The sequence below is a fragment of the Tyto alba genome, unplaced genomic scaffold (assembly GCF_018691265.1).
Source record: "Tyto alba isolate M040663 unplaced genomic scaffold, T.alba_DEE_v4.0 Super-Scaffold_38, whole genome shotgun sequence".
Lineage (NCBI taxonomy): Eukaryota > Metazoa > Chordata > Aves > Strigiformes > Tytonidae > Tyto > Tyto alba.
The window spans coordinates 22631748-22655170 of NW_024881313.1; the positions used below are offsets into that span (position 1 = coordinate 22631748).

The 23423-nt window shown below is 38.1% G+C and overlaps 1 protein-coding gene across 5 annotated transcripts in view; it reads right to left on the reverse strand.

Moving 5' to 3' along the window:
* Positions 1-1868: 1868 nt before the first annotated feature.
* The window catches only part of ARHGAP21 (Rho GTPase activating protein 21), a 115459-nt gene continuing 93904 nt past the window's right edge, over positions 1869-23423 (reverse strand). For 3 of the 5 annotated variants that reach the window (XM_042801865.1, XM_032991026.2, XM_032991019.2), the window contains 17 exons: positions 18187-18345; positions 17930-18032; positions 17797-17836; positions 17127-17252; positions 16085-16369; positions 14952-15016; positions 14724-14872; positions 13054-13196; positions 12802-12957; positions 12616-12694; positions 12182-12255; positions 12007-12096; positions 9972-10097; positions 9730-9771; positions 9292-9397; positions 7485-7516; positions 1869-4431 (listed from right to left, as the gene is read on the reverse strand). In XM_042801865.1, the coding sequence (XP_042657799.1) occupies positions 2698-4431; positions 7485-7516; positions 9292-9397; positions 9730-9771; positions 9972-10097; positions 12007-12096; positions 12182-12255; positions 12616-12694; positions 12802-12957; positions 13054-13196; positions 14724-14872; positions 14952-15016; positions 16085-16369; positions 17127-17252; positions 17797-17836; positions 17930-18032; positions 18187-18345 (3509 nt within the window). In that variant the 3' untranslated portion in view covers positions 1869-2697. The remainder of the gene's footprint in view (positions 4432-7484; positions 7517-9291; positions 9398-9729; positions 9772-9971; positions 10098-12006; positions 12097-12181; positions 12256-12615; positions 12695-12801; positions 12958-13053; positions 13197-14723; positions 14873-14951; positions 15017-16084; positions 16370-17126; positions 17253-17796; positions 17837-17929; positions 18033-18186; positions 18346-23423) is intronic. The other 2 variants (XM_032991033.2, XM_032991010.2) reach the window with 1 other exon arrangement.

Below are 23423 nucleotides of genomic sequence, written 5' to 3' on the forward strand. Positions count from 1 at the left end.
AGCCATACATCTAGACTCAGGAGTTAAAATAATTAGTTATCTATAAACACAGAATGCAAATTAACTTGATCCATCAGAATGGCTGTCAAATCAGAATAAGAGACTGACCCCCAGGATGACTCATGTACCTCCGTAAATTTATTGCTTCATAGAGAAGACCGCTGTGACTTACTGTAGATGCTCTGAACAAGCTTCTGAGGGCAGTGATGGGACAAAACGTGCCCCCCAGTAAAAGACAATGGGTATTTGCTGGTGAACAGCATTACAGAGGCACCACAACACGTATTCTGAAATCCCTTGTTCAAATACACTTTACTATTAGGACTGAAACAAAAATCATCAATTACTCTGTGTTTCACAAAACACATCCAACCTTTCCTCACATTGCACATGGAAACACTGCTATCGCACCAGCTTCCTGTTTGCTCTGGGGGGGGAAAAACATTTTAGTTTGCAGACCACAAGAACGTGATTCATTTTTATGTGAACTGGTACTAGATGCACACAATTATGTCGCGAGAACTTTCACAGACCTCAATTGTTGTATCCAATGCTTTTCTTCACAGCCAATTTTTATAATGATTTCTCACAAGGATCAAAAGCACTGTAGATCAAAGCATGGAAAATTAAGTCTGCTTAAAACCATGTCAGCCTACACATCCTTGTCGTTACAACTCCTTCTCTTCTCAGTAACAGGACACATAGAATCATAGAATGGTTTGGGTTGGAAGGGACCTTGAAGATCACCTAGTTCCAGCCTCCCCCCTGCCACGGGCAGGGACACCTTCCACTGGAATCAATCAGGTTGCCCAAAGCCCCGTCCAACCTGGCCTTGAACCCTTCCAGGGAGGGGGCAGCCACAGCTTCTCTGGGCAACCTGTGCCAGGGCCTCAGCACCCTCACAGGGAATAACTTCATCCTTACATCTAATCTAAACCTACCCTCCTTCAGTTTAAAACCATTACCCCTCATGCTATCCCTACACTCCCTGATAAAGAGTCCCTCCCCATCTTTCCTGTAGCCCCCTCTAGGTACTGGCAGGCCTCTATAAGGTCTCCCCAGAGCCTTCTCTTCTCCAGGCTGAACAACCCCAACTCTCTCAGTCTGTCCTCACAGGGGAGGTGCTCCAGCCCCCTGATCATCTTCGTGGCCTCAAGCAGGTCCATCTTCTTATGTTGGGGTACGAGGAGCTGAGCACAGCACTGCAGGTGGGGTCTCATGAGAGCAGAGTAGAGGTGGAGAATCACCTCCCTCACCCTGCTGGCCACCTGCATAAATTCTTCTGTGCTCATGACATTCATTGTTTATTTATCATTAACACAGCTTTAATCCTCTGCCAAGCAAGTGACAGTGTTAGGATAGGGGAATACCCAAAGTGATGAACAGCTGCTTTGTTTTCAAGTAGATATGCAAGAAGATAGAAGAAAAAAATGTAACTGGTAGACCGTTCACACACAGAGGGTTTTTAGGGTAGAAACTCAACTTCGCAGTTAAAAGGACAGAAGTCCAAGACCCATAGTACAGTATTGTTCTCATTGGCAGACACTGGGATTCACTCTTTATGACTTGGGGGCTACTACGGACATGTTTTTTTCAGTGCTACAAAACCAGTATATTAAAAATCAACCAACTTGCTACATACCTTAGAATCAGATTATCTATCAAGATGAAAATATTTAACCAACTGACCCCCTTTCTCATATGGTAGCCTCCACAGTCTCATCCCACAAACAAAAGACATTAAAGGGAAGCACCCCTCACCCAGGAGCAACTCCAAGTTTTTGAACCCGAGGGCAGCTGCCACCTGCAACCTGTAAACATGACATTTTAAAACTGTTCATTAGAATGAATTCACATCACACAAAGAGTCACCAAAACAATTTTATTTCCAGTGTTTAAGTGGGTATGCACACAGGCATGATACAGGTTTGGATTCATTAGGTCTTCATGCAGAATTATATTCTCAATAAAAGAAACCAGTTCCATCCAGTATCCACTATCTACACGCCTATGTTACAACATTTATATCAAATCTGGTATCTGAAGAAAAGATACACATGTAATATGTACATTTAAGTTACTTATTTTACAGAAAGATTAAAAATTCAAGTCACATAAAACTCAAAATCTGTATTAAAATTGGAAATATAAAACTCCAATATTTACTGGAATGCCTAAGGAATGGAAGCTCTGTAGCCACCTGTGTTAACATTTGTAAAATGTAATGAAACTCGTTAACAGTAAAATGCATCCATTTGTTTGTAATAAGTTTCTCTAATTTAACAATATGGCACCCTAACAAACCAAATGAATTTATGATGAGGCACTTGTTAGTGACTAAACCAAAAGAACAATTTTTCTGCATACTAATGCCAGGCCAACTCTCAGTCAGAAAACCATGTATATACTACACACCATGTTGCATCAGATGCTTTGTTCAACATTTGTATGCAGCCATCAAATATACTTTTTCTTAAAATATATATATATACTTTAACTTTAGTGTTCTTCTGGCTGTGGTAATGCACTGTGAAGACGTTCCACAGAGCATATTGATGAAACCAGCCCAAATGAAGGCTGCATAACAACAACAGTACAGGAAAATATATATATATATGTACACACACACATACACGCAGTTACTGGGAAGTGTAACAGTAAGTTAATGAATTGCTGTAGTGGACATATCTCCCCATTTCAAAGATACTGGTAGAATCGAGATCTAACCACTTGGGTCCCAGACAGTTTATGAGGATGGGCATCAACTGCTGGGCTAAAGTTGTTTTTGTTCATATTCTGGTAATTTTCACCATTTACCTGGTCTGGTGGCTGAAATGGTCCCGAAGGTGGTGTTCTATTAACTAAAGTCAAGCTGCTGGAAGAACTGCCTTCATCTGCCTGTATCTCTGCAGATGAAGGCAGATCTACCTTTGATACATCTGCTAAGCTAGTGTTCTCAAGTCTGGGCTTTCCAGTTTCACCCGTATTAAGGTCAGTTGTGCTAGTGCGTAAACGTTCTCGTGCAAGCCAGTCTGAGATAGAGAGGTCCTGTGCTGGACATTTTGGCTTCAACCGATTCACAGCTGAAAGCTCAGATTCTCTCTCTCTACTTTGACTTGGCTCTTGAGCTTTCCAAGCATTCAGGACGCTTATTTCAGCAAAATCCCTCTGTCCTCCAAGTGTATGCCTTCGCCTGATATTTTTTCTCTTTGCAGTCTCTGCAGAGTTAGCTTTTTGATTCCCAACTCCAAACATGTCATCTGCAGATGATTTGAGTCGCAACTTTAACCTATCTGTAATTTTAAGTCTCCAGGTAGGTTCTTGTTTGTCAGCCTCACTTTTGGCTGGTGTAGCTAAACTGCTTGTCGATCTTCCTTTTTTCATTATGTCAAACATTTTGGTCACAGCAGGCAAGTCCTTCTCACTCTTTGCATCCCCTGAACCCTCACTGTCTGTTTTGTGCCGCGTGGACTTTCTCCTAGACAGTGTATCACATTCAATAAGTTTGTGTGAGCTAAAAAGTCTCCGACTCTCTAACTTTGGTGTCAAACTTCCCTCGGTACAACTTACTTCGCTTTCTTCGGAGTTCCTCCGACTGGTCTTTACCACTTCTGACACCTTCCCCTTGGACAGCCTTTCAGCAGCAGCACTGGTGGCAAAGACAGGGAAGTCACTTTCACTGTCCGTCTCCATAGGACGCCCTTCGCTGATCAATTCACTTCTTTCATCATCAGCGTCTTCTCCCTTGCTTTCTGTCACTGACTGCACTTCAGGGCTCAGCATACTGGCATCTAAACCAGTTAGATATATAGTAGATGAAGTAGTTGAATAATCTGAGGTGATGGAACTGACATCAGCTGCTAAGAACTCATTGTGTTTCATTTCAGGGCTAGCTACTTTTTTGCATGAGTATCTGTGCTGGGAAGCCTGGGAGGAAGTGCTTAGCATAGTGCCGGAGTCAGACACTGTCTCCTCAACCTGGGAAGAAGATTGAGAAATAGGCATTTTTGGGTTATTTTTCTGCGTGGCCTGCAGACAGCTGAGATTCAGTGATTTTGTACATTTTTCATGGTAAGGCAGTGAAGGCTCCTCTAACAGGACACTTTCTTTCTTTAATAACTTCTTTTCATCCTTCACAACATTCACATCTTTTTTACTGCTGTTCTCTTTTTCCTTCAGGACAAACATCCTCTGTTTTCTCCCTACGTCTCTCTCTCTTTCACATTCCCCTTTAGCTATGTCTTCTTTTGTTGTGTCACCACGAGACTGTTCTGCAAGCTCCTTCTTGAAAAACACATTATCCAACTCATCCTCTGAGCTGCTTGGTTGTGGTTTCTCTTTTGTTTTTTTCCGCTTGCGACTAGCTGCCGCAAAAATGGAAGACACAAGCAGTTCCTTGCTATACTGATCCTTTCCAGAACCCCAAGAACCCTGTTAAAAAAAGAGGGAGGGGGCATGGTTAGAAATCACAAGAAAACATTTGTTACCCTGAGACTTTTAAAGAACACATTCTGAGCTTCACAGCAGGAAGTCTGTCTGTTCAGGAAATATTTCCATGCTCTTTCTGTGTTCTACATGACATTGTCTAAGAAGTCAATTTTCATCCTGAGAATTCCACTTTTTATCTGAATCCCTTCAACTTAACAAAGACTAGTTTGTATAGACAGCTATTTAGTTTTTGATTGACTACTAAAGCATGCCTCCATTACAGCAAGATAACCTTTTCAAGACTGGTTTGCCACAGAAACTACTTCACAGATGAGGTCCCAAGAATGTGGTTTCAACCCCTCCGTTCAAGGTCTATATGAAAAGGCTAATTTCTCAAACCGTTTTTCAGTTCTCTTTCATCTTTCAGGCTGAGTTTTTAAATTGTATCAATCTCACTTCCAATAAAGTAAAAAGCTATAAAAAACTCTAATTTAGACTCAAGTATAGAAATTTAACACAAAATAACTTCTACCTGATTTTTGAGGATTCTACTTTTAGAACTGAACAGAAGCAATAAGGGGACAAGACCAATTATTCCATTTTATGAAATCAATTTAAAACTATTTTCACTACACTGACAATATTACCACCTGGCTACTTCAAAGCCACATACGTTTCCTACTTACTGCCCCACTGCTACCTTCAAAAGAAGCGGGAGGGTTCAGGGCAGGTACCACCCTGTCTTGGACTGCTGACCAGTGCACTTTGCACACATTGGAGGCCTTTAACATAGTGGGACTGAAATTTGACATCTGTCTAGGCTTCAACAAGAGCAGCTTAGGTGTCAGCTACCTGAACCTAAGCCCATGTTCAGATGTCTAGTCCCTCTCTCTGACCCGAGGGAAGGAAGACTCAGATCAGCAGTGATGAGCTATGCTCAAAAAGTTTTCAAAATCCCAACCACTTGTTACTATACAGCACTGTGGAGAGGCAGAAGAAAAGTGGAGGGAAGAGCTATCCTTATGGCAACAGTTTTAACAAAAAAACTAGGACATCATTACTGAAAGGACCATTTAGTGATTCCATATATCTAGTTAAGAGAATAAGCTTAAATACAAAGGGAAAGCTAATGCACACTTATCATCTAACTACTGAGCAGTCATCCAACAAGGTACTTCTCTGCTCCATAAGCATAGAATCATGGCCCCCATGTGACAGTGAACTGTCACAGGATGTCCAGCATAAATGCACAGACCATAAAAAGCAAAGTACAATGCATTCAATTTTTGCTCAAACAATTTCTTCTTGGTGCAAATTTCATTCCTATTCACAATCTACTCAGAAATAAAAGAGGTGCTGGCAATGGTGAAAACAGCCATTATATGACTTCACAAACCAAACAGCCATACAGTAATATAGTGGCTATATTGACCATGACAGCCACAGTAAAAGTGCACTAATTTGTTTACATGAACACGGACAGGGAAGAGTTGGGAGAAACTTCTACTCAATCAACAGTAACAGTTATCCAGAACCTCTTGCTCCATGACAGAGAATATCCCACGCTCTTGATGCAGAGCTCAGAGATCAGGACAGGGTGGGCGGAAGACACGCATCAGGTCTTCCTGAAAGCTCCCAGGGAAACAAGCATCTGAGAAGCCTACACAATGACTATCTACAGAGACTGCCTGGCCGCCTGCACAATGACTGCCTACAAGCAGCACGGACAAAGAACCTTCTGGACAGCAGGCGACACCTCTGAATCGCTGTGCCAGCAGAGAAGGGCCAACCCAAAGTGACTGACAAGGGACCACTGGGTGTTGGGGCCTACCATTTTCCAAATGACCACAGCAATTCTTCTCACTACTCAAATGGCACTCTTGCACTAGCTACAGTCCTCATAAAGGATGGGTGAGCTCGGCGCAGTTTTTTTCCATGGGTTGGGAACAGGTACATGTCCTTCTCACCAAGGAGATGAAGCAATGCAGCCAGCTGGAGCTCCACTTGGAACGTGGCTGGCTGAGCAGTAAGCAGGCTCCTGGCCCAGGCAATCTGCATGCATCCGCACTGCTGCTCACAGGCCCGTGTCCGCGGTCTGACTGACGCTGTCGCTCTGTGCTGCTTGCAGGTGGTGGTCAGAGAGAGGAAGCCTGCAAACAGCGCAGGGTCCTGGCACAGGCAGTGTGACACGGTGTCCTGGAAGTTGGGCTGTTTTGAGGCAGTGGCTGAGCCACCAAGCAGCTGGGCTGGCATCTCGACACTGAACCAGAAGGATGCATTAAGTCCGGTTCTCAGCTCAAAGAGGGGCATCAGTGACACACCTAGAACGCACGCCAGCATAAAGTGGTCTCACACACTCACAGCTGACTGAGGTCAGCCGCATGCTGCCCTATCACCCAAGGCTGCAGACATCCAGTGTTAGCAACTACTAGGCAGCAGCCTAAAAGACTGAAAGATTTGTCCATGGGTCAGAAAAGAACTCAGTCAAACCGAGGACTGAACTACTGCCCATGTTTCAGTCTTATTCCCCCGTCACCTGCGAGGCTGTCCTCCCAAGCACAGCAATACCTCCCAGGGGGGTTTTGCACAGCAACCTTTAACCACAACTTTTGGCTTCCTGTAAGAGGAGAAGCTATCACCTTCTGAGGAAGAAAAGGCTAAATTCTACATGTACTTTTCTCAGTGTATTAGGGAAACACAAATACTGTCTGGGAGTAGGTAGTACGCCAACAATGACAAGGAGCACAATATATACATTTACCTCTACTAAATGAGATGCAAAAAGGACGTAAGTGCTCACGATTGCAAGAGTTTGGAACAAAGCTGTTTATGTGTGCAGATGACTGCTTTGGCAGATGCAGCTAACTGCCACCAAGCGATACTCTTCCAATGCAACACTTTAAAATTATTTGCTGAGAAAACAGTATTACCACTTATTCCAAAAATTCTACATAAGCCTCGTAGTACATCTCTGCATACAAGTGATTTAATAAAGCAAGCAAATATCTAACAGATTTCAGAAGCTTATAACTACATCATTGCACAAAATGGTTTACCTTAGATTTTGCTGAGTCACTAGTAGCTGAATCTGTGGAAAAATTAAAAAAAAAAAAATTCTGCTCAGTCCTGTGCAATTTTTTTGTTGTTGCTACAGACAATACTGGACTTATGGAAAAAGACAAGCACAGAACAAAATGTGAAGCAAATAAAAACCAGAACAGAGTGAATAGTCAGAGCTCACAAAGATGCAAGCTGCACCACAGAAAGCCACCGCCATGAAAAGATGCTGTGAATTGTAGCCAGAACCAGCTCAATGATAGGAATGGCAAAGGAGCCCTGTTCTTCTAAGTAAAAAACAGAAATACTAATGTTTATTTGATGTTTTAAGTATACAGCCCCTGCAAAACCGCAGCTGAGAGACCTTTTCAGGATTGTACTGTGTACCCGTCTGAGATTCAGGATACACAAAGCAAAATTGAATGTCTTAGCACTGTTGGCTGCCTAGGTACAAATCATGGTTCATGTAGTCATATACTTTTTGTGAGTTTTTAAAGGAATTAAGTCATATTTTGTGTGTAAAACCCCAATTATACATCTCTCCACCTCTGACTACGTATAGGTAAAATTTTATTTTTAAATCAGCTAGATTTCAGCAGCTACCAGTTTTGTACTTTTCTATAACAAGCGCTATTATGGAATGAAAAATGGACACCATAGTTTTACTCTCTCGCAAAACCCAAGATTATACAATTACAAAGGGGGTAGGAAGGGGCTAGCACAATGACTAAAAACCATGAACTTGGATGTGTTCCAGCTTTAGGGACTTTCTCCCTAGGAAGAGCGAGCTGAGCCCCCTGCCACACCCCTTTTTGACACATGGCTAATGCTTTATGACTAGAAAGACTGGTAGACCATACCATGCTATTTCTCCTCAGGGTCTGCTTCAGAGATAACAAGAAACAGCAGAAAAACTTTTAAAAAGTAGCATTGATCTGTTTAAAATACTCTTAAAAGAAAATTTACAGCACAGATCAACTTTTTTTTTTTTCCATTTACAAGAAACGGGGGTTTCTGCAGACAAGGCAGCTACAGTGTGGGCAACAGTCCTCCTTCTTCCTACAGTTCCAGCTGTCCATCAGTGACATCACAGAATCCACTAATGACATCACCGTGTGATAGACTCCTCCCACTTCGCCTGTTACAACATCAGTATAAAGTGACTGTTTTAGTAAGTGCTGAACAACCCTTTGAAAACTGAAACAAAAGCTACAGATGAAGGGATAACATTCCTGGGATACAACATGCTGGGTTAGTGCAATAGTATAGTGAAGGGAGGGGGGAAAAAAGTCACCAAAAAAGAGCCTGCAATGCTTGTCCTTAGCCACAAAAGAGGATGGCATTTATAAACAGAAGGAAATCAGCTTTAGTATAGACATTCTGCAACATACTTAAAGTGTCCATCACTTGACAAGAAAACATAACTCAATTTTTTTGCATTCCTAATGTTGGGAAGGAGCAATATTAGAACACCACTGAAGATCAGTCTTTCTGCCATCACAACAAACCACTTTACAGCAGCTTATCTGCTTCACCTCACGATGATGACTGCATGGGTTACTGTGAATAAATAAAATAGTATGTGCAAGCCCCATCTTTTAATGATTATATTCCTGTTAGACAACAAAGTTTTCCAAATTATATCATGCATGATTATCATCAATTCAAGTCTTTAAAAAATGTTAATGATCTTTTGAAAAAGAGAAAACCAGTTTATTAGTAAAAGAAAATAGGAAGAGAGAGTTACAGTGAGTTAACAGAGTAGGTTATTCTAGCCTATGGACTAACATTGTCCAGGCAAGTTACCTGATACGTCTCCAGGAGATACTCCCGTTCTTCCAATGTTGGTGAGTAAATGATCTATGTTTGGCACTGGCTGAGATTCTACAGTGTTTTCCTCCTGAACTGTTGTCTACAGTTAATAAACAAAGATCTCTTCATCATCGTTTCACAAATAATTCATTATGATTCAACAGCATTTAGAAAATTGCATTCTTGACCTGAGGACATATTTTCCTCACATGTTCTTATTTTCCCATTTTGCTTTATGCTTTTAAAACAAATGCATATCTTGCTTTTTATAAAAAAAAAAATATCACTGCAAGGACTGGAGAGCTAAAAAGGTGCTTCTGAAGAGCAAACCATACAGTGATGTAATAAGAAATATATAGATATTCTAGAGGCAGTAGAAGCAGATTCTAAACTAAATAATTAGAACACAAATATTTATGATACAATACTTACAAGAGGCTCTTCAGCATCATCTTCTGTGAAAAACCAGTCATGCTACAATTTAAAATAAAAAAGGTGAAAACCCCACAGGAAACACAAAACCCAAATGTGGAACAATCAAACACAGACATTACTAAAAATGATATCCTGGAGTTCAAAGGATAAATACCAGACCCAAACTGGTCCAATGAGAGAAAAGCTGGTCAATCCTGTGTACGATCTTATTTTTTAAGTAGTGAAATGCATTCACTTACTTTTTGGATGAGTGTTTCTACAATTTTGTATTGGTCTGGCATGTGCGTAACCATGTGTGTCATGTTATCATCAGATGTTCTCACAAGTGTTGGACCAAATACTATTGCCAGGTTTCTTGGTTCCATCTAGAAAATGAAATATTTCCACATCATACATTTATAATGAGAGAATACAATAATATGGCTAAGTACATTAATATAATACTATTAATATATCTGAGAACTATTTTAAGCAAGGACAGAGAAAACACATTATTCACTCAGGTAGGATCTTACTCTACACTAAAACTCTCCTATATGCAGCTGCAATAAATGCAGCCAATATTTCTGCAATTCAGAACTCAACCTTACTTAACCCACTGCAAGTAAACAGGCCCACAAGCATGGACAACTCAAGAACTCAGATATATCCTTTACACTTTTGGGGGGGTGTGTGTGTGCACGCGTTGGGTTTTTTTCTTCCCATAAAGACTATTTGTTTTGATTAGGAACACTGATGTTTTAAGATTTATTTTTTTTTTTTTTTAATAAAAAGACATTGGTATTTCCCTGTTTTCCTGAAAATGTCTACATGACATGCAAAAAAAATTAAGCTTGTAATCAAATACTGTATTATATTACTGACAAAGAGCTCATTTCAATTTGCATCTGCTTTGGAGAAGGCAGCAGCAAACAGTATCACAGACCAAACACACCTATTCATGAGACAGAGTCAGAGTTAGGCAGTCATGTCACAACATTAATCATCCACTTAATTTACTTTTAATATTGCATCTCTGACAAATAACTCCAAGAAAGCAGCAGCAGGATACTTACCTTCTATTTTTGCTTACTTCTCTGATTTATAGTTTACTGTTGACATAGAATACACCAATAACATATAGGAGGCAAGGTCCTCGTGCTTATCAGAAGAAAGTTGCAAACAGTGCACAAGCCCCTAATGCTCACTTTGACTTGAACTGTTGCCTTTGCCAAGTCATACAATTACAATATCACCTCACTCATGTAGCTTTACATATCCTATAATATTAACATTATTTAAACAACATTTATACAGCACACCAAAACCATAAAGTGATAAATAAAGGTTTGCTTTAGGCATTGCACTTAAAAATGACATTTATTATCATTTCCTTATAATGTCAGGTATAATCCCACTAAAGGTTATAATTTGTTAAATATTTTTTCATATACACACACACATGTATTCTTCATTCATATTTAACTAAAAGGTATCATTTGCAGAACTGATGTTGGAACCTACCATATTCACTTGAACTGTGGCATTTTCTGATCTATTAAATAATTTAAGATTGATCATAGGTTTCTCTATATAGAATCAAATCACATCGATTTTTTTCCTGTAACCTGCACGTTGGTAGCCAAGTGCCACCATGTTACCTGCCCTGAGGTAAGCATCCATAAGCACACCCGAATTGTGCAAAGTTTTGCATTCAGTTACCACTCCCTGCGAGCTAAAAGAAGTATTTACTGTAGGATTATAGCATGCACAGAAGCACTTAACGCAAACTAAGTCTTCCCCACCCCACAGAAATGGCAAAAAAGCTAATCTTAGTGGTGAACTACCACCCTCTACATCATGAATTTTCTTTTTTAAAACCAGGATCTTTCCAGGTAATCAAACATTCGAGTAATTACAGCAAGTCCTAAGTCTTAGAAATTTTTCAAGTGTCCCGGAAGCCAGGCTTCACACAAAGCTGGTGCGACAACCCCTGTCAACAGGTTCATTCAGGTCACAGACATTCCTCTGTGTCCTGCCCAGGCACACTCCTTTGGTGTCCAGATGGGATTATATGAAAAATTTACAGACTTGGGATAAATTTAGGATGTAGGCAGTTATTCCCACATGAATTAATACCAACTTGAATAAATGTAATTCACGCTAAATAGGTGCATATTCTTCAGGAGTCCTTAGTCTAATTCAAGTAGCTTCTCAACAAGTAATAATCCTGCACAAAAACTGTACTTACTGAATGAAACAAATGAAAATACATTATAATTTTGTTTCTGATACCTTGTTCTTTTCTGAATTCTCCGCTACTGTCTTCAGATGTGCAGAAAGAAACTTGAGAGTCTCAAAATGATGTTCAGGTAAATCATGAATCTGCAACAAACAATCACTATTCAGAATATTAAACATTTAAAGCTGATCTTGTAGTGTACCTACAACACACCCAACTTCAGCTTACCAGTCTCTTCAGTGTTTTCAGACGCTCAACAGGATCTTCTTTTCTATTGGCATCTATAAAATCTGCATATTTGTCTGTTAAAGAAAGTGGAAATTAATCATATATATATATATATATATATATATATATATATATATATCTGTATGTACATACACTCCCACCCCTCAGCCTCATCCTCCATGAATACAGGTAACATATATATGAATGACCTTTGAAGTCATAAATTAGCCCATTATGTTGGATATAATATAGTAAGATGGCAGATGGGAAATAAAACAGCTGTCATAGCACACTGCAACAGTAAAACTGCAAACTTTGCTTTTTCACAAAATCATAACTCATTCACTATCAGAAAAAGCCTATTTACAGCTCTCATTCTTAAGATCTATGATCACCAGGGCTCCTTTGATCCTATGATCACCAGGGCAACTTACCATTGGTAAAAAGGGGTTCTGGAAGCTTTCTGAAGAAGGATTTCAGCAAACTGCTTATCACATTCAAGTCTCGCCATTTCTACACATTTAGAAGAAAAGGACAGACATGCTTTATATTTCTATCATCACAACACAACCAGAAGCTTTTGGGAGTTCAATCTGAAAATAGTGTGATCGAAGACTTACATCATCATGAACATCGATGTCAGTCATTCCTTTGTTGAGCTCTTCCTGCATACTTGAGATGGCAGCATTATTTCCAGGAACTCTGTAAATACCTGTATACTCAAGACCTCTTTCTTCAACCAGTTTGCAGCATATATCAACAATCAGTGGGATATACTGAAGAAAAAGAAAAGTTTTACATATAAATTTTAAAGTAGTTCATACAAAAAGGATATTAAAATCACAATGGGAAGAAAAATAGTCCTTCCATACTTTGTTGGTATGAGCTGGGGGGCAGTCATCTAGTCTAACACCAAATGTTCCAACAGCAGATGGCTTCTTTTCAAATGTCTTCCTCATAATGCTTGGAATGCCTTTTCTCCACGTTCCCTTGTCTTTTGGTGGGCTCGTCTCATCTTTTTGTTGTTAGTATAATGCCAACAAGGAAATAAACAAGAAAAATATGAACATTTAAGTCAAAAACTATTGTGCATATATGTAACGGATTTGCAAAGATCAAGTGACACCTACTGCATTTTTACTTCTTTTACTGGCCCAGCTTCCCACAACAACTCACTGAACATTAGTCTGCCTTAAACATACCTTCTTTTAGTCTTCCTTGACGCAAAACATACGTTTGAACATACTCACACCCCAGATTCAGAAAAGAAATTAGCTGGATGGTACTGGGGAACTTCAGCATTCTAAGACTAAAGGTACATCAATTACATTTTAAAAAATTAAAATCTAATGTAGGAAAGCAAGATTAAGTCTCTACTGAATCACAGCGCTGCACAATACACCTATAAAACTATACATCCATGCTCACAGTTGTGCAGACCTACTCATTCTTTCAAAAATTGCCAGATTTTAGTCCATCCTGAATCATTCCAAACAGGACTCAAACACTTATAACTATTATCTATCCAAAAATCATATGAAAAATTTCTGCTGCCCTGTTTAACTCTCCTATATAATTTATGTAGTATATTACAATTCCCATTTATCCTGTACTGCAAGTGGCCTGATACAGTAGTACTTCCTTCTTATTCAAGTATTTCTGGAAATAGTCTTTCAGCAGATTTGACATTTACTTAACATCTGCAATTTAGTTAAATAATCTATAGCATAGCAGGAGCAAAGGAACATTTGTTGGTAACATAAACCAGAATTCAATCACAGCTTAAAATCAAGACTGAATTGTTCAAAAGTGGTTGATCAAAAGTGACTGCTCAGCCAGTTGTCTGAATTTGTATGCAACATCCTTGCAAGCACAGTCTGACCAAAAATACCATACATTTACACATTCTTTGAAAAAAAAAGTAGCTTGTGACATTATTTGATGGAGATCAGTAACTGATTTAAGTCTGCAGTGCCAGCTCATTGGACTTTTTTAGAACTCAGCAGGCATTAATTTTGTTCTGGAAAAAATATAGTTTGACTTCTGTGTTTTAAAGATTAAGACAAGAAAATATGTTCTTCTCTACTTCAGAAACACTTCAGTGGAAAGCTTCAATTTCTTAACAGCTTATTTAAAATATCCATTTACCTTGTCACTTTCAAGTCAGCTGGAGAAAAACGTATGAGTTACACAAAAAATTATTTCCAAAGCTTGCCAAAATTTTGGTAACAAGAAGCCTAACACCTGTATTTTACTACTGTTAACACTACATGGAGCTGTAGGGAAAAAAAAACCAAAACCCTCTTGAGAAAGGACTGGAATAAAAAGCTTCAGGGATCTGAGAAGACCTGAAATGTATTTAAGATAACATCTAAATGAAGTAGTTAATAGAAATGAGTGGTTATAGATGAAGCTTAAAAAAACCTGGTTAAGACTTGGTTCGCATCTGTACATTCATGAATTCAAAAAACCTGAGAAGGGCACCTCCATGGCCTCACAATGGGACTGTAAGGAACTAAAGAAATACACAAAACACACAGACCTTTAGTGAGAAGCTTCCTTTCAGATTCATCCTTAGGGGAATGTGGACTCTGGGTCCTCTGTTCTGCTTTAGTTCCAAGCAGAGTCTGTCTGATACTTAGACTCTGGCGAGGTGTTTTGGGAGATGGCTCTGTTTTGCTGCTTGAAGAACTGAAATAAGATACATAATTTCAGTAAAAAGAAGCTAGATAAATCTGCAAAAACTTCTGGCAGCATATAATTCACCCACCTCATCATTGTACTGTATTCTTTAATCCTTCGACTAATTAGATCTCTGCTAGTGACACCAGTATCCTATAGAACAAATTGAGATCTATTTTACAATCTTATAAAATGCAACAAGTACTTTTTACTTTCAGAATACGATTAACTCTTCCTGTCAACAGACCACATATGAACACTGAACAATTCAGTACAGTTTAAGAGAAATAAATCTAACAGGCAGTCCTTGAGAACAATAAGGATAGAACATTTAAAAACCACGAGGAAAACTAAAATTAATAATTACAAATTAAATGCTGCTATTTAGACTTTTTTTCAAAGCAATATAATCTGATTAAATCTTGTTAAATTAAAGGAAGTTTAAATAGAAAACTTGCAAGTCAACACAACCTACTAGTCTGAAAAATCCAATCCTACGTACACACAGTACTTTCATAACTAATTACTACTACACATACAGCTGAAACAGCTGTGAATTCTCAAATGTGCTTTTATCCATCTGTCTATTAATGTATATTAATCAATTTTCCTTTGGATAATTATTTCAAATCTGAGCAGATGTGCATGACCAGACACATTCCTCTGTTGCTCATCACTGAAATGAAAATGCACTGAGGACAATATTGTTACAGATATTGATATGTTATGTACAGTAGTACGTTTGCCTTTTGTAACTAGCATTAACATTTAATTAACAGAAACATTAACATTTAATCAGAGAAAAAGACATCATTCAAAGTTTCACTTTTTAACTACTGAAAACTCATCCCACTACGCCACTGAGCCCACCACTTTACAATGTATGTCTGAAAACAGAACACACTGGCTCTAATACTGCAAGTTAACTTATAAAAAAAGATTAGGGATTTTTGACAGATCAGATGTACCTTCAGTCAAATAAGCAACGATAATTCTTGTATTTTAGAACTCTGTTCTACGAGTATGTCAGGCTTTTTTTAACTCAATTTATTTACTCAGTTACCTTGCCCTTCATCTCATTTTCTTGTACGTTCCTGTACATATTTTGGCCTATTGTTTAATTGCAAATGCTATATTTTGTTGAAGTATTAATTACAAGAAAATATAATTAATTTTTGATTAAAAGAACTATGGCTTCTGCATTATATATTGTACGATTACCTCATCATTTAAGTTGCTGTTGTCTTGTATTGCTTTAATCCATGCTAACATATTATCTCTGTCCTCGGCTTGAAACAGATACTCGCAGTCTGATGTGGTGAGTCTAAACACATTTTTCCTCTTGGTTTCACAGTATGAGATGTCTATCAAACAAGCATTGATGCTTATAGGTTGTTCTTCTTCAGATGGGGTCATTTGTTCCTTTTTATCCTTGTACAAATAAATTGAATGACCTCGAAGAACAACATACAATTGCTTCCACGGCCGAATACTCCCACCAACTCGCTGAAAAAAAAATCAAGTGATATGTTAGCTTGCTTATTTGTTACAATGAATGTTTCTGGATTACAAAAACTACCTCCAGAACTTTAAAAAAGAAAGACTAACCACCTACCTATATCATTCTTAGGAATGACCTGTGGAAAGACTACACAAAAGTGGGCTTCACTAATTGCTCTCCATTTAGAGAAATTAACTGCACAATAGCCTGTCCTCCCTGATCACCCATTAAGTCTGTGTTCACATATGACAGAAAGGAGAAACAGAATGTGACTAGAATTTCAGAGAGTCATTAAGACAAATGTAGTAAAAAATATTTAGTGGACTCTTGCCCATGCCTTTTAAGCTCCATTCAAGTCAGACTGAAGTGTTTGTATACACTTGTGCAGAAGGTTAATTTGAACTCAACTCCACAATCTACGTGAAAACTACAACTTTTTTCAGTATTAGCAAAGGAAAAAGACCACAAACTACAATTATCAAGGGATTGATTCTTACTACTTAATTAGTCATTAGAAATGAGTTTACTTCACAGATGCTTTCAAATGTAAAACTAAAAGTTTAGAAAGCAGTCTGTAAGAACAGATGAGGAATTTGCTAACGTCAGTGTTCTAACAGGTCTAAAATTTTGTCGGGTCTTATTGATGGCTCATATCCCCAAAAAATTAATTAAAAAAGCAAAACAGGAAGGCTTAAATTTTCTTTTCAGTTTCTCACCAGGTTAATGTTTGTGCTAGGTCAGAAACTCAAACATGACCACTACCTTTCCTTTGTCTGTAACAAGCTGACGAAAATGGAGCCATCCTTCCTTGGAGGCATCACCAAAGACCTCTGAAGAAGAATCTTTTCGGGAACCAGAGTCTTCTGAAGATTTCTGGCTGTCTGAGACCTAAAGAAAACATTACAGAATGAACCCCACAGTGTACTTCTAAACAGTGTACTTCTACAATCCCTACATTCCAGATGTTTCTCACTTTAAAAATGCCCCTAGGAATACCCTCCTGGGAAAATATAATTTCTGAAGTTTCAACACAACAATAGTGACCTTATATATCGCAAGAATACTTTGAGAAACTGCAGGCATCTTAGACTCTCATTAGTAAGTTTTTACAAAAGCATGCCATAGATATGCTTTGTTTACAGAGGCTGAGGAAAATGAAAATCAAGGACCATGTGTTAAGCCTAAAAAAAAAAAAAAAAAAGAGACCATGCTTACTTACGCTATTGCATACAGCACCAACTGGGGAAAAACATTAGAATCAATTTAAATATCAAAATCAATCAAAGCTACAAACAATTTGATGAGTAGCAATTCCAGTAAACTTCATGTCTGTGTTTAAACACATCACTTCATATAATGGATCTGTATCACTCATATAACTTGTCACAGTAGTATGTGTAATTCTTAGGAACTGTTACATATATTTACCTACCTTAATCCCCTTTAAACTGGATACATGCTTAATGGATCTGCTGGGAGAAAAACAAATGTTAAAATGAGATTTTACACCCTTAAACCCCAAAAACAGGGATCTCCAAATTAGCTGATATTTTTCATGAACTCACGATTTTCCCTCCTCTCTGTAGTCATCCAGTCCCTCATCATACGACTTTGATCTCTCAGTTTTTGCAGCTGGCTGGCTATCCAGAACACTAGGCCTGATGGATTCTACAAACAAATAGAAATTTTTGAGTACGTAGGAACCTGAATCACATTGTTTTGCAGTTTGTCTCAAGCAATAAAGTTTACAGTTTTCAATCCTGTTCTCCAGCATGTAAAAGGAGAAAGTTGCATGAAAAAAAAAAATTAAATCAACACTCACCATGATCATGTGAAAGCTGTCGCCGAATTAAAGGGATTGGAGATGTGGGACTGGGAGGAACAGTTGTTATAGCTGGTGCTTGAGAAGCAGATGCAGAAATAACAGCAGAAGCAGGAATGTGTGCAATATCATGGTCAATACTAGGACTAGTCGGTTCATCTACAAAGGTAGTATGTCATATATTAACATATTAAATGCATTAATCAAATGGTGAAACTAAATAGCTGTCTGAACTTATTACTGGGATATCAGATACCTTAAATATGAAATCTTTCAAACAAGCATAAGGGTCCAATTAATTCACACTATCAAATGTTTTTTTTTGTTTATTTGTTTGGTTTTTTAAGAAAGAGAAGCCTGTTTCATTTTGTAGGGATGTTAGTTGCCCATTGGAGATAAAGGCAAAGAACAGCATACCCAATTATAGATTTTGCTGTCTGTGAATGAATCAGGAATTACTTACTAAACTTTTGTAATATTATTTTCAAGTAGACTATTTTTGGTTATGTGTGTAAGTGAAGAACACACTTATTACATCAGTAAGTCTAAATTCAAGAGACAGATAACTACAATTTCCTACAATAAAATACGGACAGACTACCAAAAACCATTTAGTTTAAATGAGTGTTCAAATAATAAAGCCGAGTTACAAGCAAACAAAAAAGCATTTTAAACAGATGTCCAGCATCCAAAAACTAATCCCCCCCCATTCTCTATACATTCAAATAAAGAAGCAAGTATTCATATTTTTAAAAGATGGCACTACTACATACCAATTAGTTCTTCCACTAATTGTTCATACAAACGATTGCATGCCATACACGCCCAGCACCTCACAGTCTCAACAGCCACAAGGGTCATCATGAAAGATTCCAAAAAGCTTTAAGTATTTCTAGTATTTAACATGTTTCTTACAAGATGGAAAAAGCCGAAAGATGCATTTTCAATCATTCTGAGAAAAGAGCGGTAGCATCTTCTAGAACACATCACTACTACTAGAAAAATAATTCTACTTCATGCTCTGGTAGAAGAGTGGATGGGAAGGAAGGAAAAAAAAAAAAAAAAACAAGTCACGAGCAGGGGCTGAACTGTACTGCTGTAATGAATATGAATGTATTCTAGGTGCTAAGAATTGTAATATGCAGAGCTACTGAAAAGCCTATTGAAATCAATGAACACTCACAGACAGAGGTTTATTCTTTGCTTTGTGTGAACACAACTGCGTGTGCTGCATTGTGCTTTTCCAACAGTCACTAACAGTTCTGTTAAAGCAGCACTTGTACCATCAAAATTTGGCAATGCAAATTTAAAAGAAGGCAATAAACAATTAAAGTACAGGAAGGTTTAACAGTAGCAGCCCTCTAAATTGTCTGGAGTGGCAAATACAATAAGTTTTGAATTGTATGTTAAAAAAAGCATACCCCCAAAAAAACTAGCTGCAAACTAGCAACATTAATAAAAAGGGAAAGCAAAATAATTCACAGAAAACCTGTGATACTACAATTTAAAAAAAAAAAATTAAGTATTACTTGCATCCACAGTGATAAGTTAGAAGCATTTACAGACCTCTTCTCTATAGCAAGTAGGAGATGAAAAACCTCAGTTACACTTCCATTTCAAAACTACAACAGCTCACTGTCCTACTGCTTTTTTTCGTTTGCTCAGCTTCCAAGTAGCAAACCCTGAGAAAAGCACAGTAATGTTGACTAAGGAATATAACCACTCACTGTACAATTAATTAGTTTATACCACGCAAACTGAAAGTACTCAGCTTTAAGTTATTTATGTTACAGACTTATCTCAAAATGTCACAGTCTCTACTCCCAAAAGTTACAAAAACGCTAGCGCTTGAAACAAATCTGTGCAAGCTGTGAATACAAACTGTTACACAACACTATACAATTTCCCACAACACTTAAATCCATGAATTCAGCTGAGGAAAAACAGTTCCTCAATCCTTAAAAGCAACAATAATTATTCAAATTATTATTAACTCACAGAGCATCTAATCCCCAGATGAATCAAAATTAAAGTGGTTTTACAAATACGCAGGCTTTGAAGAAATTGCATATGACATTGGTATAGAAGGGAAATAACTGTTCAATTCCCAAAGAGGCTGAAGGTCAGGCAATGGCAAACTTTTACATAATATAAAGTGATTATAGAGCAAACCATGACATATACCATATGAATTACTGCCTACTAATTTAATGCACTAGCAAACTCCACTGCTGTTGCCCAATAATAAACATAACCTAGACCACTACATACATCCCTTGTATTTTGACTTTTCTCTTTAGTGCTTGCAATATTTGTCTTTCTTTTCAGTTTCCTTGATTAATCGGTGTATTTATACCCCAAAACTCCTTGCACAGCACATGAAAGAATGTGTTCAGGTCACCAATCAATGAAAACAACTGTTTCTGAAATGCAGTGAATCATACAGAAAATCAAGCCAGAGGAGAAGCCACATAAAATATTTCTCTTTCAGTTTGTTATCTCACAATTACCAATGTCCCTTTAAATATTTGTAACAAAAAGGTCAAAGACTCCAGGACTACTTAAAGTTTTACTTTTCATTTGAGAAAGGATACAAATACAATTTGTTCTGTATTATTGACTATGAAGTGATCCAAGAGACAGGCCATTCACAAATGAGCCAGCATGGTGACAGAGCATCTCTGACAAAGGGAAAGATGCCACTTGTCACCTCTGTCTGAACATAAGCATGCAACTGGTCACCAGTTGCAACTAGTTATTTTCAGGAAGAGCTTTTCAATGCAAAAACATTTATAGGGGCAAGACACTGAAAAGTTGTAATAAACAGGCAACACAGCTCCAACTACAGTTAGCTTGCATTAACTGATTTGCTAGCTAAAGCAGAGAGAAATTCATGTGTCAAAGTACATTTGTACTGCTGCTAGAGATCAGGGACCTACAAAGAGAGGCAGCATCTGCACACAGTGTAAGTGATCTGGAAAAATACTAACTTCCTGACATAAAGGAAAGACATAAATTTACACCGAATGGGTTCAGAGGCAGAACTAGATGTTTCAAAACTGAGAATCATATGGGTGAGAAAGCATGACAAAGAGGACATACTATCCCCACTGTGGACGAGGAACTAAGGAACGAGTATTAACCAATTTTTCAAAGATTCAAAGGAACAAACACCAAAAAAAAAAAAAAAAAAAAAAAATCACTGAGAAAAAAGCACAGATCTGTATCATACCCTACTATGCTCCTACAATACAATTTTATCATGATTAATCTAGTATTTAATGTCTTTGCTTATACCTGGATCTCCTGGAACAGTCCTTCAGGATTACACTTGAAGTTTTGAAAGTAATAACCTGAACACTTGAACACAAAAGGGGGTGCATTTTGAGAACCTTCAATATAATTTAAATGAATCACGGAATTATTCAGATGGGAGCGAACTTTAGAAGGTCTCCTAGCCCCTCCTCCTCTGCTGAGCAGGGTTAGCACTGAATTCTGACCCTGTTGCTCAGGGCTTCTGTCCAACAAGTTCCAGACAAAGGGAAAGGATCTCTTCCTTCAATATCCGGGCTGTGCACTTACTGATGCAGGCCAGCATGGTGCCAGTCTTCATCACCACCAAGGTGCTGGTACCACTGCAGAAGGTTAACATATTCCAGGAACAGGACTTAAGACTAGAGGGATGATCTAATAGGAACCTCTTGAAATTCAAGGACAGATGTTAAGTCCTTCTGAATATGCCTTTGTGTGTACTGACTGCACCCCCCAGCTCGGTGTTGTCTGCAAACTTAATGAGCGTATTCCACCTCCTCTCTAGGTCACTGACAAAGATATTAAACAAGATGGACCCTGAAGAACACCACTTATAACCAGTCTCCAAGTAGAATATGAACCCTTAGCCACTACCATTTATACCTGATGGTCCAGTTTCCCTACGTATCCAGTAGTACACCCATTTACACTATGGCAGAAGGATGGTGTCAAAGAAAAGGTCAAAAGCCTTGCTGAAGTCAAGGCTGGTGCCCCACCCTAGTGTCCTCCTCATTCACACATCTAGTCATCTCATTATAAAAGGTAATCATGGTGATCAAGCACTACTTATCCTCAGTAAATCAATGTTAGCTATCCCCAAACACCTTCTCCTTCATGTGTCCAGAAATAAATTCTAAGAGGACCAATTTCATTATTTTCCTAAGGATTGAGATAAGGCCAACTGACTGCCTTCCCTGGATTGCCCTTCTCATCCTTTTTCAAGATGGGTGCACAGTTTGCTTTTTTTCCAGTTAATAGGGACCTCCCCTGGTCCTCATGATCTTTCAAAGACGATAGACAGTGTCCCCGCAATGACATCAACCACCTCTCTCAGCATCTTCAGATACATTTCATTGGGTCAGATGGAAATGTATGTTTTAGACTGTTTTGCTTTTGGTTTTTGTTGATTTTTTTTTGTTGTTTGGGGTTTTTTGTGGGTTGTTTGTTTGTGGGTTTTTTTTGGGGGGGGAAGAGTTTGTTGGGTTGTGGTGGTTTTGTTTCGTTGTTTTTTGTTTGTTTGTGTTTAATTTTGGATTGTTTAGAAAATTTTTTAATCAATCATAACATATAATGATGGAAAGCAAATTCACAGACTAACTTTAGTTCAGAGAGGCTAACCATTAGGGACACTTGAGCTATCATTAACAGCAAAAGGTGATTTCTCCCACCAGCTTCTGGGGATTCAGATTTCTTTCTTCACTGGTAATAGAAAGTGACTGGAAAAAAATAGCTTCCCAAGGCTAAATCCATCTTTCATATTTATTCCCCTTTGGACATGGCAGTTTTCCAAGCAGTATTCAACACCCCAAAAGACTGTAAGAAGGAATTGTATTATTTAGTAAGTGTATTGCAGACCACATTACTGTTTAAAACACCAATCAAGCATTTCAATTTAGACAGACAATCTGAACATGTGGCTATAATCCTTAATTCAACAAGTATGAATTTTATCAAAGACTATTTATTATCTGATTTAAAGATTCAAATAATAAAAATGTAATAGCTGTTCAGCAACACGCACTGAAAACAACTTTAAATTACACCACCTCACACACACAAAAAATAAAAATCACTCAACATACAATTTCCCAAACCGCATACACTGAAGAAGACAACTGTACTTTAATATTATTCAACTGAAAACCATATCCAATTCTTGGATTTTTTATATGTTTAAAGATGTCCCTGTAGTACTTCATGAAATT